Source organism: Siniperca chuatsi, linkage group LG10, assembly GCF_020085105.1.
Source record: "Siniperca chuatsi isolate FFG_IHB_CAS linkage group LG10, ASM2008510v1, whole genome shotgun sequence".
In the NCBI taxonomy this organism is placed as follows: Eukaryota; Metazoa; Chordata; class Actinopteri; order Centrarchiformes; family Sinipercidae; genus Siniperca; species Siniperca chuatsi.
This window is the reverse complement of record NC_058051.1, coordinates 4,815,840-4,835,238: the sequence shown is the minus strand read 5'-3', so window position 1 is coordinate 4,835,238 and position 19,399 is coordinate 4,815,840. Positions and strand designations below refer to the sequence as shown.

Here is a 19,399-nt window from a genome sequence, read left to right as displayed (position 1 = left end):
GAAGGCTTTCAGACAGGCTTGTTATACACCACTTGTATCATTGCATAGAAATCAACACATTTTTCAGAAATGCCTGTAGATTATGCAATTGCTGTCCACCAGGGCCACTGGACAGAAAGTCAAATACATTCTGTATGTCATTAAAGTGGGGGTCACATCCAGGTCACAAAATCTGATTAAAATTAAACGGAATGATGTTGTTGTGCTTAGTTTGATAACCGGATGCTCTTGGATGTGCATACAGGTTGTTCTCAAACCAAAACCATTATTGATCAAACCTTGAACATATATGGTTCATCTTTATCTGCAGTGGATTACAAGCAGGGGTGGAAATTAGCACCCGCCAAATGTGGCGTTTTATCGTAGGGATTCACATTTAAGGTATGTTGATTGATTCACGGCATCAACTCATGCATTGAGTAACATGCAAAAAAGAAAATCCACCTTAAAAAGGTTGCCGGTAGATGCCGGTAGCCTTTGAGCAGCAGTCTGTAGCAGCTAGCCAATGTTAACTAGTAGACATGAAAAGGCAGCAATCCTTCCATTCATGATTAACTCTTCTGACGATTTCTTTATTTGCGATGCATTTGCAAAGACACATTACAAAGCCAGCCTGTTAAACTTGGCCACCTTGTGCTGCATCTACAATGCCTGCAGTTAATGAAAGCTTGCTTAGCGGTAGCTCCATTTTCATAGCCTAGCCTATTAGCTGAGCTTACCTCTGCCTGCACTACAACTTTTCGTCAGAATGGATGTTTCCAATGCGGCTTCATTTGCTTGGCACAATTAAGTAAATGAAACCATTCAAAATACAACTACTACTACTTGTGTTCATTCGCCTATAAGTTATTGCTTGATGCCACGCTAATTAGCCTGCAACCTACTATATACATGGTATCGCCTAATACTACTTTGCCAGTTGCCTAAGTCAGTTATAGTAGACTAATTTATGTAAACTTGCCACCGTAGGAACAGTGGTTACATAACCTTCAAAACAAGCCACAACTTAACCGTGCACATGCATGTATATCTTGTTTTATTATTTTTCACATGCAGTTACAAATGCTAGTGTTTTGACGATTTGTGCTGCCTTGTCAAAAAATGCTACCATATGTGTTTCCATTTCAAGTTGTGTATATCCCATAAAAGGTATAACACAGTATTATGACGTCTTTATTTATGTTTTTTTGATTACAGACAGGGGTATGTGTAAGAATATGGAGAGCATATTTTGATACTCTTATAATATCTTTAAGATTTCAGGGGTAGAGTATTTCAATAGATCAATACCCCCTATCAAATATTGCTCCAACTACAGAATCATTTTATATTACACCACTACTGACTCCATGTATACTGTAAGAATATGGGGAGCACGTTTAAATACTATATTATAATATAAGATTTCAGGTAGACTGTGGGTCATGCACATGCGCAGAACCACTAAGCAGCACATCTCGACGAGTAGCACATATTGACAGAACACAAGTTAAGAAAGTGGCTGGTAAAAAAATTGAGTGAATGTTAGATCTTGGAATCCACCAGCCACAGCGGCAGGTGAATAAAAAAGTTTATTTCCAAAACTGATTACAAGGTAAGAGCAGTTAGGCTAAAAGCTTCAAGTGCTTGATCAGCACATTCACAAAGAAATAATCTTAAAAAAAAAAAAAAAAAAATCACAGCAAAATCTTCAGAGAAGCTGAGAGATATCACTGAGACAGCAGTGACAGAGCGGTCTCAGGTGTGGTGGTACCACCCTAAGTGATTACCAGGACAGAATTTTTATTTATTTTTGTTAATTCCAAGAAATAGATCAGTATTGCGAGTTTTAAATGTAATCAGGAAATTCAGTGCCATTGTAAATTTACAAAACTTCAACCCAACCACTGACAAAAGAAAAAAGGTGGTGGGGTGGGGGAAGTCACTAATCAGTCATTAAAACCTGAGTGAAACCTCTATCTCTGGAGATATATATATATATATATATATATATATATATATATAGATCTGTCTTTTTTTTATCTATTTAATTACATGTAATAGTGATTTCTAGTTAGGATTGGGAAAGATATGTTTTATTTCCCTGAGGTGTGGTTACATATGTTTAAAATCAGACATTAAGTTTAATACCAAAATATGTCAAATATTTGTATGATTTATAAGAAATAAACATTTGATTATCATAGTTGTCATGTTCCCTGGTATTCAGGTTCACAGTCAAGATGTACAACACCCCTTCCCCACCATGTTGTCCTGTATCTGAGGTGCACATATATTCATCTGACCGGGAATCCCATCAGCTTTAAAACGTCTTTAATACAAATACATTCTGTACATTTTTTTGATGGGGAAATCAAAGAAAACTAGTCTGCCAAGCCTGAACCCATCCGATGCTCGGCAGCTGTCTCTCTCAGTCTGAGAAAAAGCGGTGATGAAAAAGGCTTTGAACGCCATCTTGTTCATTGCAGCTGCTTGGGCCCTGAATACAGGAACCCATTCATTCGAGGAGGCGGAGGGAGGGGGCACACTGGCAAAATGAATTCATCTTTGTGAACCAGTAAATACAAATAGCTCTTTTAAGAAACACCGAAAATGTCTTGAAAAGACTAGAAATCGGCTAATGTATTCTTTAAATGCAATATCTTAACACTGCTGCTAAATAACTTCGTCAAAGCGGTAGGCTACACATATCTTGCCTCGGTGCTGTAGGAGACGCTCAGCTCGGCTTCCTGCGACAACACGTCTGACTCGTTGCTAAACCATATTTCGAAACATTTACCACTAAATACAAATCTCCGAACTCCTCTCTTCTACTTCAACGCCTTATGCGGGTGTGCTGATAAGGATTTGGTGCTTCATTGTGGATAAAGCGTGCCCGTTTTCCGGGCTAGAGCTTGAAATACTGTGGAGCAGCGCGGCCCGGTGGGGCATGGTTACTGTAGCTGCTAACAACTTGCCCTGCAACAGACCCGTGATCGAGATAAACAGATTGTAAAAATCCAATTAGACAATCGCGTTTTCACATCATTAAAAGAAGTAGTTCAAATTAAGGCCTAACTGACGCTGGTTTCACACTCATGAAACTAAAATGGCTATTGCAACTATCAGGACCACAGCGGCGCTTATTTTTTCCATGCGATCTTACAGCTCTGTTACCACTGGGCAACAGATGCACATTTCTTATCATTTTTATGCATTGTGCATTCTAGGGAAGAATCGCGCTAACGAATTAGCCATTTCCTTTTCAGCACTATCAGTGGATGACTGGATGGCTGACTCTGCAGACTAGACGTGGGAATGTTAACATATAGCTATGACATACAGTAGCCATAATCCGTGATGGTTTGGTTTCGATTCACTGAATTAACGCTGTTAGTTCAACTAGCCCGTTTAAACACAGCTTGTCAAATACGTATCCACAGCTGAGAAATTCGGCATTACGTAAATCATTTTTTAACAAGGCAAATATTTACGCTTCAATGGATAAGTTTTACATAAAAGCGCCACTCAACAACACCGTTCGTATTCACTAAGGATGCAGACAAACTGTTTCCTTCTGCCATGTTCGGGATATACACTCCCATGTCAGCCATACCAGGCTGTAAACGTAGGCTGTGGCCACTGCTGGCTAACTTGTATGGACTGGCTACGAAATAGTGGGGGTGGTGGTGATTCTGTTGGTGAAGTAGCCATTTTTAGACTCCCTTCGTTGTCAATTGCATGATGCTACTAATTTTCAACATGAGTGGAAGTAAATCCAAACTCTGTTCACGTATGTTTGAGTTATGCAAGTGTAAGAAGTTGCAACTATGTAATGCTCATCTTAAACAGCTCGCCGAGGGTTAGTCAACAACAAACAGAGTGGCAAATGTGCGACCAATTAGCTTACCAGGTAATCACTGGCTATCTATAGAGCAAAGATGTGAAAAAATGTGGGCCGACATACAGACCTAAAATATAGGTGATAAGTGGGATCAATAATACGTCTTGAGTGAACCCCAAATTGAAATACTGCTTGGGTAAATGGGCTACTAAAGCAAAGCTGATACAGTTTTGCCCTATACAGTTTATTTCTTAAGAGAGGGAGAAAGATAACCCGGACGTTCGAGAGGGGTGCTGGCTAACCTACCGAGTTGTCACCAACAAACCTAATTAACATTAGCACTGGTCATTAACTACCACCTTGCCGGATATAACCATTAGATATAAATGCAGTTCAATATTTTTCTGGTCAATTGACACCTGGGTTAACGCAGTGCGTTAAGTTTCTCTAACAGTGACCCCCACCCACTCTTTTGGCAGCAACGACTAGCTAGCAGCAGGCTAACGTAACGGCAGCTAACTCTAACGGAGGAGCCACTCAACCCACTTTAACCCCTTTCGTTCATCTTCCCTGTTCGACAGGCTAGCCAACTGCACAGACACTTTATGCATTTCCTGAAGCGCAATTTCAAATATCAATACATATCCTTACCCGCTTTCAGTCGAGGGTGTCCGTTGTTTATATCACATTGACTGGAAACAGCAAAATCTTCTCTCTCCTCTCTCCGCCCAGGCGCTCAGATTTAGCTAGTTTAGCTACCGAGGAGCGGCACTCCTCGAACCCAGTTTTTGACCCGCCGAGGGGGGAGACACACCGGCACAGAGGCGCAGAAACAAGGCGGTGTTCACTCAGATAGACGTGTCAGAGTCCCGTTTGAGCGTTCTTCCGTTTCAACGCAAATTCCAACTCAAAGCAAAAATCCCTTCTTGTCTATCCCACCGTCGTCGTCCCTCTTTTTTCTTCCTTCACGCCAGGATCTCAGTCGCTTCTTCCTCCGGCCATCAAACAGCAGAGATGGGCGCGGTAACCCTGCACTCAGGTCTGGGAAACCCCACGTTACGGCAGCGTCACAACGCACGGCGAAGGGTCGGCGACCACTCCAACAGATCAGGAAATACTGCCATTTTTGGTAACACCAACACACCTAGATAACATTTACCTTCCAAAACACTTCTTTTAATTCTACAACTTTGTTCATTTAAAGAGTTCAAATCAAACGTGACACGAGAATGAACATTTTCCATGCCAAAGTAGGTTTGAACAATAGCCTTTCTTCACAGGGGCTGGCCCTGTTTATGCCAGTGGTTCTGAAACTGGCCTACACAACTCTACAGGTTCTTGAGGATACTTTCACTATAATTAACCAGGAACAATTAATTTAAATATTTAGGAATTACTATTGTATATTTTTGTGTTTTACCTATATCATCTCTCCATACACAGTGTATACTCAATCCACAATAAATGTGCCTATATGAGACCCTGGGATCTTACTAAAGTGGATACATGGCCAAAAGTGGCTCTCTGTGAGTCTGTGACACGAATGTGTTTGAGAACTCCAGGAAAATTTGACTTTTATGTCAGAACAACAACAACCGCTACTTCAAGCCAACAACACTGTCTTATTTGCAAACCAAAACAGACCGTGGCACATATTTAACTACTACTTCCCTGCCAGTATGCGGCTAAATCCAAAACACAACTTTAGTACATGTATATTCAATATGATATACATTTTTAGAGTCTAAATTTGATCTTGTAGTTTTATTATTGTGAAAAAAAATCAAAATTTTAATTTGACAGACATTTAAAAAAAAAAAAAAAAAATCCCATCAGTAGAACATTCAGGACCAATTTTCCCTACACTGATAGTTTGATGATTTATGTCAAATTTACATTTGTACTGTATTTGTTTATTTGTACATTTATACTAATGTCAATATAAACTGGCAATGGAAGTTTGTTGACAAGTGATATTAACTTTGCCATACTTTATGGTTTATTAACTGACGTCCCTGTGCTCTAGTTCAAGCAAAGAAATCAGTGGGGATTTACTTCTGGTGCTGAGTGTTTGTGGGTGGAACCATCACTGCAGCACAGTGATGACTTGATCATTATCACCAGTAGTCTAGGTAGAGTGCTCAGAGGAGGGGTTAATGCTCAGTGGGTTAAGGCGTTACTTGGAGACATGGAACACTTTGTCATCCTCCGGGACAACAAATTGTGTATGGGTTTGGTCCGATGAGGGAAGACAAAAGCATCATCAGCTATGGTTTGGATGAAGAATGCTCCTGAGAGAGTGCTGTTCTGTCTACTGTAGCCCAGCATTTAGGGATGTACTGTTTGTGCCGGATCTGTTTTGCTGTTGTCTCTTTACATTGACATTTTACACTGACAGTCATTGTTGTGGCTTAGTTTAAATGAAATGTGAAATGGGTAAGAGCCAGCATGTATCATATTGAATTTGAAATATTGATGGATATCTTAATATACAGACATAATCATTTGTGTGAATGTGGTGATGAGGAAGAAATGAAAAGTTAAAAAAAAATGTATTATTGCACTCTGAAAACGCATGTGTCAAATAAAATTATCCATCAATATATCCTCTGTCTCAGTCATTTGAATTTCCACCCGATTGTGTGTGTGCTCCTGCCAGTTCTGTAATCCTCCACGCTGTAGGAAGAAACTGGCCTGCTATCCTGAATGAACAATCCTCTGCTGTGAGATGGTCAGCTCTGTAACCACACATTAGTGCACATACAAGAGGTACCTTCCCCATAGTAACTGTATAGTACAGTATGGAGGGGCCTGTGAGAGAGTGAAAACCCACCAAAACTCATTCACTCACATTTTTAGGTGTACATTAAGGAAATAGTTGATACTGGTGGTGGGTTAGCTTATTGTGGTCATGGATTAGAGACCCTAATTCAGCTTCCTTTTCATGTATTCATTGGATATTGCCTGTAACTTAAAAGGAAACAGTGGTAGATAGACACAGGATACATTGAAAACACTGCCCCTGTGTGTGCTTGTGTATGAGGCGGGGTTCTGGGCATGGGTTACCAGTGGGACTCATCTGCCAAGGTTAATGCTGGTAAGATTTAGTTGCCCCTGGATACACCTCTGCCTGTCTGCATACATGTGTTGTGAAGCTTGTTTAGCAGAGCTTCAGACCACCCAGGGGAGAAAGCTTATTGTCTGCATTCAGCCTTTTGATGAGGAGAGCAGAAAGAGAACAATCCACACCTCGATGTGCTTTCTGTGTCAACGTAAACTCAGATTTACGTAGTTGTGATCAATAAAAAGTAGTCAAACTATCACAAACAGTGACGATAAATATGATGATCCGATATGTTTTAATGTAGTAACTGTATATAAATGGAATACTTTACATGGGCATGGCCTCCAAGAAAGTTGACTTTTATGAGCATTTTCACTCTTTGGGTTGTATTCACATACCGACAGATAGACAGGCAGACAGAGACACAAAGACACACGTACAACTCCCTTCAGCAGAGCAGGGACCGTAAGTAGCACTATCTCACAGTATTAGCGGGAGATCAGAGGAGAAATCAGATTAGAAAAAGTGGCAAAATGGCAACACAAATATTGCCTAATATGATCTCATGCGTTTCATGAAACGAGTGACATTACATGAGGCTAAGCTCATAATGACCTTGCTTTTTATAGGCAGGTTGGGGTACAGTAATCTGATTTAGCATAATCTCCTACAATCTCTGATAAATGCTTACAGCATGTATCTCTGAGAGGGGTCAGATCCTATTGGTCCATTTTGAGGAATTACTGACATCTGCTGTTCACATACACAGGGCCTAGTTCATACAGAGTTGGACACCGTTAGGAGTTTATCAAGGGAGCGCTCATCTTTGGAAGAATTTAACGATTTAAATGTGGCTGAATAATGCTGTAAAAACTGTAGATGAAAGATGGTCCATTGGTGCTTTTGTCAGTACTGGATTATTCTATTAATATCAATTCATTTAAAGACAGAAATGTTTTCCTATATGTCCTGCTACGTTGATGACACTTCAGTCATTTGAAAAACTGTTAAACAGCATGTATAGTGGAGTGTGTGTGCAACATGATTGTAATTGTTTCACTACACAATTATGTATGTGGAGCGATCACCTGATAAGTCTTAATGTTTAAATAAATACCAAGAAGGTGTATTTTGGTATGTGGCAGGCTCCTCCTTCGTTTTGAATCCTTAGAATGGTCTAAATGTATACAGAGTATACATTTAATAAGGAGTAGCTTATGTATTTTTGTCATTGCACCGTGAAGTCAAACTTGATAAAACATGTTTTTTCATACACAATATATAAAAAGCACCCCAAGGAAATTAAAGATGTCTAACCAAATTTATCAAACAAAGAAAGTACAGAAGTAACACCTCATTTCAGCAACATACAGTGGCTTGTTTTTGTTAATGCACAGCGTGTCAGATACTCAACACATATCTCATTTAACTAGCGTTCATATAATTCCTGTTTTTTGAGAACAAATGTTATTCAGTGAGCTGTACAGAAACGGCTTCAAGACTAGTTCCTTAATATTAAGAGATGGAAGAGATTTTAATATACTGTGTTTTGAATAATTAGTTTGTAAAAAATAATTAGCTATCTTGTATTGAAAAATGGAGATTCAGTGGTTGTTATATTGTAATGTTTTCTTGTAAACTTATTTACCCAGTAAGAGTAATAATTGTATTTAATGGAAACTTTATTGTGTCCATTTAGAATATAAGAGGAATTGGGAACGACATAGCAGTGTGCAGGTATTTTTTCATCTTTTGTGCAGATTATTGTGACCTAGCACCTGCAAAGATTTTTGATGTGTGTGTTAGAAACAAGATGAATCAAACTAGTTCTTCTTCAGTTCCATTAAAGCTACCTTGCCAGAACTCAGAATTGTAAAATACTGTCATACTGTAAAATAGGCAACTTACACAGAACTGGAATGCCACTCTTTGATCTAAGTCTGTCGATTCTGACATCCATTCGAGCCTAACTTTGAACGGCTATGTGAACTGGAAATTTCACAAGCTAATTTTAACAGTGTTACACAGCAAGTACCTACTTATTTGGTCGAAAGTCCAAAATCCAATGTACCATAGTTAAACCAATCACCTATGGGTTTTTGAAAGGTGACACTGGCACTAATGTTTGGATTGAAGCTGCCAATAGCTGATATATAGCTAACAGAAAAATAATAATAATTACAACCCTACTACTAAGATTACTACCGCTATTATTGATATGATCACTATTACCGTTACAACAATTAAGCCAACAGCTCCAACTACTGTTATTGATACTAATATAGTAGACCAATACGTCAGTCTATGGTGGGTTTTATACAAAACTACTGTTTTCCATTATTTATCTATATTAATCTCTGCCTATTCTGTGTCACATTTCACAGACTGCACCTAATTTGGCCTTAGTGTGAACTCTGCATCCATTCATTTCATGGGTACAGTACCAGCAGTGCTACAGTATGTACTGTATACATCTGCTGGCTTTAACCAGCTGACACACCCTTAACGATGACATAACACAGCGGTTTACTTACATGCACCCCCTGGTGGTGGAATTAGGTTCTACAGCCAGGTGCATGAATAAATGGGCTGCACGTGGAAGACAGGTGCTGCTCTGGGTTTAATAAGTCGGTTTTTCACAAAAGGATTGTGTTAACAGTGAAAAATCATTTAGAACAGCTTTTAATATGAGGACTTTTATTGTTACTCTTCCTCTGCTTTGGAAGCAACACTCTCTCTAGTCTATTTGAAAAGGAATTCATGTAATTCAAGGCAAACATCACAAACCACCCAAGTTTTGTCCTCAAGTATTGGGCCTGATCTTGTCATAATTCTAGCTATAACAGAGGTACAGTAATACAGCATTTTAAAAGTTTTCACTCTGCAAAACTTCAAAAGCATATTACTAGACATACACATCACTAAATCAACAAAATCTGTTTGTAAAATGTTCTTATTTTGTACACAATATTACCCAGGTGACCACTACTGCAATGCCTTGTTTTCCTTTTGTATACTGTCAAAATGTTGTAATGCGATGAGTTTCTGTTGCAGTAGTGTCAATTGTGGTTTACTGTTTTATGCTTTCCAGCATCACTGTATTAGCATTCTGCCTCTTAAGTGCAAACTGTGATTGAAATATCTAATGTTTGGTGTCCTGAATAAAACCACAAACAGAAGAGTAAAAGCACAATCATTATTTTTCCTTGTATGCATGTAGGATTTACTGCAGTGTAAAGTCCGACTCTTGACTACATTATATATATTTACAGTAATACAGTATATTCTGTAAATAAATAAATATGTAAGTGTGAGTTTTTTTCTCAGTGCTATTTGTATTATCTTCATCTTGTTGCAAATGACCATTACATACTGCATACTGCCTTTATTTAGTTACTCTTGTGCATTATTCAATAATGACATTTTCCTTTTAAAATGCATTAATGGTTAAAATTCAGTGATGAACACACGATACAAATACAATGATGAGATGCTCTGATAAATGTGATGCATTACCTAATTTGTTAGACTTGTTTTCATGCTGCAGGCTATATGAAATTTTGAGCCCAAGATTAGGAGAATCGTATTTTATGTTAAGAGTTTAGTTGTTTTTTTTACATGTTGTGAAATACTGTAATACACAATGTTTTAATATAAATGTCTAATTTGCTAGTACTGTATGTGCTGCCATAAATGTGATTCTGAGTTTAAACTTTAAGTAACAGTAAAATCCGTCAAGATGAAGTCATGAAGAAGGAGGAGGTGTCTGTGTGTGACTTGCCAAGGATACCTGCTGGCTCTTCAAAGTGTGAAAAAAAAACATTAAAATAATAACCTGTAGCCTTATTTGAATGGTTAAATGGTTCAAATCAGATCCTTGAACAAAACTTTATTAATTCTACCTTTAATAATTAGATTCAAGCCATAAATCATCACACATGAATGTACAGTATATCACATGTCTTTCTGTAATGTGTCAGTGTGTGTGTGAGCAGATTTTCCACTGGCCGGTATCCAGGTGCTGTAGAGGTCAGTCAGCAGTGGTGGAGACCAAAGCTATCAGGGTGACTCTGTAAGCACTTGTCTCATCCCCCTTCAAGGTCAGAGGCACACATGTCTGCACCACCTCATAGGGCTGAAACACAGAAACACACACACGCACACACACACACACACACACACGCACACACACATACACTCAATCAATGATCTCTGGCCTTCCAGATCCAGACTGGCAAACTGGTGATGGCTAACTAACCAGACATTGTATTGATCAACAAATAGCAGAAGTGGCGGCAGTGGTGATAGATGTAGCAATCCCAAGCAACAGCAGATTCCAGGAACATCTGAAGTCTCTGTCCAGAAGAGTGCAGTCCTAGGAACAGCTAAGATACTGCGCAGAACCCTCAAACTCCCAGGCCTCTGGTAGAGGACCCGAGCTTGAGTTTTTTTTTTTATATATATAAAAGCCTTATTACAACCCTGTTATATATGTAACATGGTTATAAGAAGGCTTTTTTGACACTGGTCAACAGAAAAATAGGCGATCACTGCATTTGCTGTAAAATACAGATCTTGTCAACAAAACCCCCACAGACACATGTTTGAGTTGTTACTGATTTGTGCAAACATTTCTTTACGCACTCTCTTCTGTAAAGGTTGTTTTCCCAAGTCAATAACAGTGATCACCTTGTATCCACTGTGGGGACTCCATGTGACAGTGATAGTTCGTTTGTGGCCTGGCTCCACGCTGCCTTTGCTGGGCTCCACACTGAAGCCCTGCTGCTGCAGGGACGCCACATTATCCCAGAGAAACTCACCACTCTGGGGAAAGACAGATGATTTGTCAAAACAGACATTCAGGACAAAAATCGATATATCTACTTTTATTAACCAATCCTTTACCATGACATCACAGTACCTTCTTACTGGGCTGTGTGGAGCGGATGCAGCCCACCTGCAGCTCCCTCACTGCAGGTGTGATGGCTCCCGCGCTGTAGCTGGCCCGCAGGGTCACCAGCACAGGGATGATGGGCTTCTCCATCACCTCTGATTCTGCTACATACAGAGGATCATATGAGCAGTTTTGCAGGTTTTACCCCATTTACTAATATAAGTAAATGATGGAGTGATTTAGAAATGTGAATGCAATTTTAGGAATGCCAGTGGCATGGCTCTAGGGATGGCAATGTTGATTTGTCAGTTGGTCGGTCGGTCGGTCCACCACTTTGGTCCTGAAATATCTCAACAACTATTGGATGGAAATTTAATGAACTTTTGTACAGCTATTCATGGTCCCCAGAGGATTAATCCTATTGACTTTGGTGATCCCTTGACTTTTCCTCTAGAGCCACCATGTGGTTCAAATTTGTGGTTTTTAGTGAAATGTCTCGACAACTATTAGATGGATTGTCATGAATTTTGGTACAGACATTCATGTTCCCCGCAGGATGAACTATGATCACTTTGGTGATCCCCTGTCTTTTTTATTTAGCGCCATCATCAGGTCAAATTTTTAATTTGTCCAAGACTTTGCTTTAAACACTAAAAACTAATGACATTCCCATCAGCCTCAGGTGTACTTTGTGTTTAGTGCTAATTAACAAATGCTAGCATGCTAACACTCAACTATGTTCACAGCATAAACATTCTACCAGCAGACAAGGGTCGCTGCACTGTGATTCTAAACACAGCCGATTATGAAACCAAGGTCAACAACCTTCTTGAAGACTCAACCACATATCAAAAACTTAAAAGAGATCCAACCAATGGCTACAAGAAGAAGGTTATAGACTCTCTACAGAAGCTTTGATGATGATAGACAGGCCTCTGTACTACAGACTATACCCTAGGGAAGCCATTCCATGCATCTATGGCCTTCCCAAAATTCACAAAGAGAATGTTCCACTCAGACCCATCGTGTGTAGCACAGATTCCATCACATACAATGTAGCCAAACATCTGACTACAATCTTGGCTCCGTTGGTGGGGAACACAGTACATCATGTGGAAAACACACAGAAATTTGTGGACAAAGTGAAACATCTCCAGTTGGACCCAGATGACGTAATGGTTTCGTATGATGTTGTGTCCTTGTTCACCTGCATTCCGACCTCAGAAGCAGTGATAGTGGTGAGGAGAAGACTGCAGGATGACTCCACCTTGCAGGAAAGGACCAAGCTTACACCTGAACACATCTGCAAACTATTAGACATCTGTCTTAACACAACCTACTTCCAATTCCGGGGACACTTCTACAGACAGATTCACGGCTGTGCCATGGGCTCTCCGTTCTCTCCTATCGTGGCCAACCTGTACATGGAACAGTTTGAGAAGAAGGCATTGTCCTCGTTCCTGGGCATACCACCAAGTCATTGGTACCACTACGTGGATGACACCTTTGTGAAGATCAAGAAACAAGACTTGGAAGCGTTCTCAGAGCATATCAATACTGTGGACCCCAACATCAAGTTCACACGAGAGGATGCCAAAGAGAACCGCCTGGCCTTTCTTGATTGTTCTACACTCAGAGGAGAGGACAGAAAGCTCCAGATAGAAGTGTACAGGAAACCAACACATACGGATCAATATTTGCTCTTTGACTCACACCATCCACTACAGCACAACCTGGGTGTAATCCGGACATTACAACATAGAGCCCAAGAAGTACCCACCGGCTCAGAGGGTAAGAAGAAAGAGGAAAGGCATGTCCAGAATGCTCTCTCAGCCTGTGGTTATCGTACTTGGGCTCTCAACAAAGTTAAAAGAGCCAAAAAACAGGACAAAAGGAAAACAGAACCAAGAAGGAACGGTATCTCCATCCCTTATGTATCTGGACTGTCTGAAAAACTACAAAGGATCTTTAGACAGCACAATGTTCCTGTTTTCTTTAAACCAGGCAACGCTTTAAGACAGAAACTCGTTCATCCTAAGGACAAGATGCCCACACAAGAACAGAGCAATGTAGTTTATTCAATTCAATGCAGTGAGGAAAACTGCAAAGAACGCTACATAGGTGAGACTAAAGAGCCACTTCACAAAAGACTTTATCAGCACAGACGACACGCTAACTCGGGATTGCAGAGCGCCGTGCATTTGCATCTAAAAGCTACAAACCGCACATTTGAAGACAGCGAGGTGAAGATTCTAAGTAGAGAGAAGAGTTGGTTTGAAAGAGGAGTCAAAGAAGCCATTTTTGTGAAAAAAGAAAACCCCTCTTTAAACAGAAATGGTGGTCTGAGATTCAACTTGCCAAGGATCTACCACTGTGTATTATCACCATGGTCAAGCCAATCATATGCTAATCAGGTACTTAACAGTGGTGAGGGAGGTGCAGCCAGAAAACAATAGGCCTGATTACTGGGCCATCATGGAAACAAAAGAAGGTCAGTTTCAGGTGAAACTAGGCATGGTAAACAGCAGACACTCAGGAAGACTCTTCCCTGAGGGCAGGGCTTGAGCAACACAGATTAGCTTAAATTTCTGAGTTCTCAGACCATTTCCACAATTGAGAATGACTTCCGGATGGGAGCCGAAACGTCTTGATTCTGAAAACAGTGTCCACATGACTACGACTGAAACCTTTTCTACGACTCAACTATGTGTTAACAACTATGGTGGTGAACATGATAAACATTATATCTGCCAAACATCAGCATATTAGAACTGTCATTGTCAGCATGGTAGCATGTTAGCACACTAACATTAACATTTAGCTCAAAGCACCGCTGTTCCTAAGTACAGCCTCACAGAGTCACTAGCGTAGCTGTTTCTACCCTTCCAGACATCCTTTGGCTTTCATTCATTTATTTAAATCATTAGTTCCTACAAATCCAACTATAAATCATATGTACAATTTGCTGACTGTTTTCAAATGCATGCTATACACTTTTAGATTTTTGCATTGCAGACTTCCCAAATCAATCTGCATTTTAAAAGGGCAGATATAGTCCAAAAATGGGTGTGGACAGCGAATGCGCACACAGTTCTGTTTAGATTACATTGGGTGTCTGCATACACGGACGTGTTCACGCGTTTGTTGGCACATTCGGTCTGCATGGACATAAATCCTGGGACTCTCGCAGACATGGGCAAATGACAAAATTTACATCACACAGACTCTTGCAGCCATACCAATGCAGAAACTGTAAATTGGACTTAACTGCGATACCACACAACAATAATGCGACATTAACAAGTATTCATGCTGACCTAATGTTAAGTATGGCTTACACAACTCAAGCAAGTCTGCTTATTGATTTTTGTACTGAACTGAAATGAATGAAAACTAGTGGTTGCCTAGAAGAATATGAAAAATACATCCAAAAATCTAAATATCTGTAGCATGCATTTGAAAATGGTTAGCAAAAGCTTAACGTACAAGATGTATATTTAAGGAGCGAAAATTTGCAAACACCCTGTTATGGTCCATTAACTTCCTTCTTCAAGACAGAAATATGCAAACTTCACAAATGGGAATTTTGCTGGGTGTCAATGGGAAGCTTTTAGATTCAAACATCTCTTTTCCCACAGCAGTCCTGTTTCTTTGACACAATTATAGCAAAGCTCAGGCTCTTATCCAACTGCTGATGTTATTTAAATGCATCAACACCTCTTTGATTTAGTAAAATTTACAGTAACCTTGTCTAGGAGGTGTGCCTATTTTCACACATGGATTTTGTGGTGAAATATGATCTGAATGCTGATGACAAGCACATGGGCTGTCAGCATGCTATGATTAGCATAAATTACTACATCACATACCCTGCCCTTGCTCGCATTAATTATGGAATATGTCCGGGAGTTATTAGTCATCTTCATGGCTCTGCCTGAGTTCCCTGTCTTGTTGGAGCCTTCAGAATCTTAGAATCAGATAATATGCTTGAACTTGAATCAATTTCCATGGATCATTTCCATAGATAATCAGTGTAGTATTGATCCGTTGTATTCCTGTGTTCCATTAAACTATATCATGTCCATCAAACCAGAAGTGGATGACCCTGCAGAAGAGATAAAGATAGAGGCTTTGATACCTGTGAACTGAGGTTGACTGGTTAGCAGTGGAGGGAGGAGAGATTCAATGGGCACTGTCAGCAGGTCTCCTCCATATAGATACATGTTATATGAAGAAGCTGCACCCTTCAGATCCATCACACACACTTTAGTCTGAGAGAAAGAAATGGCACAGGGTTAAGGTTGTTATATTATATCAAGACCAAAGTGAACAGAGTGCAATAAGTACATTTGGATAACAAGAGCGCATTGGGAGGACAGCATTTTGCCTGGACCATGTGATTAAGGCCAAGGTGAGTGAAGAAAGGTTTTCAAGGCATGAGTCTTTGTGTGTGTGGCGTTCCGCTGACCTTATTCATGAGTTCTATTGTCAATCTGTCAGAATAGTTGACAGATGGGTGGTCAGGCTGAAAGTTGACAGTGATTTCCTGGCTTCGTCCTGGAGCAATGCTGCCCTCTATTGGCACCACACTGAAAACACTCAGCCCACTGTAGTTCTGGGTTCCTGTGGGATACAAAGGACATACTTCTTCTATGTCTTCTACCGTTACTTTTGCTACTAGTACTGCTGTTAAAAATAATAAAAATAAACCTCATCTTTATTTTACTGAGCTTATAATAAATGCAGACATAGTATTGATTTTGTAACTTCAATTGACATCAGATTCCACAGTAGTTGTTGGTGTTATATTTAGAGGTAACTCTAGTTACCATATTACACATACTCATGCTACATTAATTGTCTTTCCATGATAGCTGTGATGCTCTCGTTGTAAGTATTAATCAATGCTGTTGCTCAACTCAAAAGATGCTCTAAGGCAAACCTTCTTTTTACTTATCAGCTGACATATACACTGATTCCGATATATTTGCAAAAAGCTGATATTAGCCGATATATCTTTTCAGACATTGTTTCTGTCATTGAAAACCATAAAAACTACTCTAGTCCCTCAGACTACTAGGACTGTGAGGAGATAGTCGCAGGAGACCATTGTGGACCAATATCTGCAGAGCTGCTTTGAAACAACAGACTGGGATGTGCTCTGCAATTCACGTGAAGACGACATTGATGACCTAAAGGACTGTATAACAGGGTACATCGACTTCTGTGTGGATAATATTTTTCCAACAGAGAATGTACGCTGTTTGTTGGTTTGTTGTGCCAAACAACAAACCATGGGTCACCAGAGACATCAAGGTCCTCTTGAATGAGAAGAAGAGGGCCTTCAGAGAGGAAATGAAACAGGTCCAGAGAGAACTTAAGGTGAGGATTCAGCAGGGCAAGGACAGCTACAGGAGGATGCTGAAAAAAAAAAAAAAACTCCAGCGGAACAATACGAACTCTAATCACATCTTCAACCTGAGCCTTATTCTGGAGAAGGTCCCTGTGCTGTGGAAGACATCCTGCCTGGTTCCTGTACCTAAGAAGGCACGCGCTAGAGCCTCCAACAACTATAGACCGGTGGCACTGACTTCCCACATGATGAAGTCCCTGGAGAGACTGGTCCTGTTACATCTATGGCCCCTGGTTAAACAATCACTGGACCCCCTTCTACGGAACAGAACCACAGAACATCATGGACAATGACTCTCCACGATGTGCTGGTCACGCACAGGAGCACCTTCAGCAGCAGACTGGTACCACCATGATGCACCACACTACGCCACTGTGGCAATCAAACTCTACAACTCATCTACCTCACGCAGAGAGATGGACAGCAGAAACATGGGGTGCTAATGTGGCACCAGCCTCCATTTCAGTCCTGTTCTGTCCTGCTCTGTTCGTTAAAATATCCCTCTTTCGTTCTGGACTACTGTCTCTCTATGGATTACTGTCATTACAACTCTTTGACTAGGGGCACCATTTGTCTAATGTGTGATAATGGGACATTACGTGAGATATCGTGAAATATCATGGCATAATCATTGAACATAACCATTCACTTACCTGTATTTGAGATTGTACATTCATAGCGACAGGTCATTTCTTATATATACGCATCTGTGATCCTTACTGTTAACCTGTTTATATTTTGACATTATGTAAATATTGGGTATATTTTGGATTTGCACCTTACCGTTAACCAGTTTATATTTATATTTATGATACTTACTGTTAACCTGTTTACATATCTGGCACTGTGCACATTCAGTGTTTGCACCTTAATGATAATCTTGAATTCTTAGAATTTGTATATGTTTGTTTATATTTGCACTCTATATATTTGCACGCTTTCCTACTTTGTACTGCAACTGCTGCACGACAAATTCGCTCGGGATAAATAAAGTACTATCTTATCTTATCTTATCTCTTTCTATAAGGCTCAATGGATTTTACCTGAATTCACCTTATTAGTGTACTGGATATGAAAGCATGAAACCTCAAGTCAGAATATAAACTGTATTTATCTATACACAATCCATGTACAACTAAGGTTAATTAATGTTGATTAGCTGATTAAAAATGTCTGGATGTTTGAATCATTTTAAACTATGTGTTCTGGAGTGTGAGAGAAACATTAAGCAATGGTTTGTATATAGGGCCTTCTCATGTGCATATTCTGATATATACGTCCCTGGGGAAACTGGTCCTGTTATATCTATGGGCCCTGGTTAAACCATCAGCAGGTGCTGCGCGTTGGACGGTTCTGGCCTCCCCGTCGTCCATTAATTTCTGATAATGGACACCTCGTCTGCATTATCCCCTACTTAAATGCTGTTTAAATGGTGTTGAAAGGACATGTAGTGCTCTATGTCTTTTTTGTTTTAGAGTTCTAGCAGTCAAAGTTGTCAGCTTCCCTGGTGAATCACTGCAGTGTTAATCACATCTTACCAACAGTAGGCTGGACTTGAGAGTCTGTGTAACTACCCAGCAGGAGGGCCACCGTGTCAGCTCCACCCTGAGGCCTGCAGGGGGAGAGGCTGTCCAGCAGCACCCTGAAACCCACTGCCAGTGCTGAGCTGTTCTGTAGCTGCAGGCAAAACAGGGCTTAATGTCAGTTCCAAAAGCATCAAGGTAATCAGTGAATATCAACAGTTAACACAATCTTTCAGTTCTGGATTTGAGTGTTTTAAGAATTGCCCCGAATATGACATGGAAATACAGAAAGTGTCTTCAAAACCAAACAAGATGTAATTTCTTTCTCATACTTCTTCTTCTTGTCCTTTTGCCATCGGCACCTGTTGACTGACCTTCAGGACCTGTGAGGTGCTCTCCTTCTCCAACACGTAGCCAAAGTCAAGGAGACCTCCAGGGTGGGAGGAGGTGACAACAGGGACCACACCCTCCCCACACAGAGTCATCTCCAGGGTCATCTTCTGGCTACGCACCTCCAGAGTCTCACAGTACTAGAGAACAGTAGAGGGTGGGTGGGTAAGGTATTATTCAATATTCATAATGTTACAAAATAATCTTTTATGTGATTTGAGAGATACCATGGCTAATTCTGACAAAACAAATCAATAGATTAATATGGGATAACAATAATTTTGGATAATTC

General features: G+C 40.1%; 2 protein-coding genes across 8 annotated transcripts in view; both read right to left on the bottom strand.

Annotated features, from left to right (window-relative positions):
- Window positions 1–5,081, bottom strand: part of gnb1a (guanine nucleotide binding protein (G protein), beta polypeptide 1a) — a 44,700-nt gene extending 39,619 nt beyond the window's left edge. The window contains exon 1 of one of the 2 annotated variants that reach the window (XM_044212079.1): window positions 4,475–5,081. The gene's annotated coding sequence lies outside the window, so the exon portion shown is untranslated. The remainder of the gene's footprint in view (window positions 1–4,474) is intronic. The other variant, XM_044212080.1, reaches the window with a different exon arrangement.
- Window positions 5,082–9,485: 4,404 nt separating this feature from the next.
- The window catches only part of cfap74 (cilia and flagella associated protein 74), a 72,974-nt gene continuing 63,060 nt past the window's right edge, over window positions 9,486–19,399 (bottom strand). For 2 of the 6 annotated variants that reach the window (XM_044211580.1, XM_044211582.1), the window contains exons 33-39: window positions 19,092–19,247; window positions 18,733–18,871; window positions 16,250–16,404; window positions 15,920–16,052; window positions 11,809–11,942; window positions 11,577–11,711; window positions 9,486–11,022 (exon numbers count right to left, since the gene is read on the bottom strand). In XM_044211580.1, the coding sequence (XP_044067515.1) occupies window positions 10,918–11,022; window positions 11,577–11,711; window positions 11,809–11,942; window positions 15,920–16,052; window positions 16,250–16,404; window positions 18,733–18,871; window positions 19,092–19,247 (957 nt within the window). In that variant the 3' untranslated portion in view covers window positions 9,486–10,917. Of the gene's footprint in view, window positions 11,023–11,576; window positions 11,712–11,808; window positions 11,946–15,919; window positions 16,053–16,249; window positions 16,405–18,732; window positions 18,872–19,091; window positions 19,248–19,399 lie in introns of all 6 variants that reach the window. The other 4 variants (XM_044211578.1, XM_044211579.1, XM_044211577.1 and 1 more) reach the window with 2 other exon arrangements.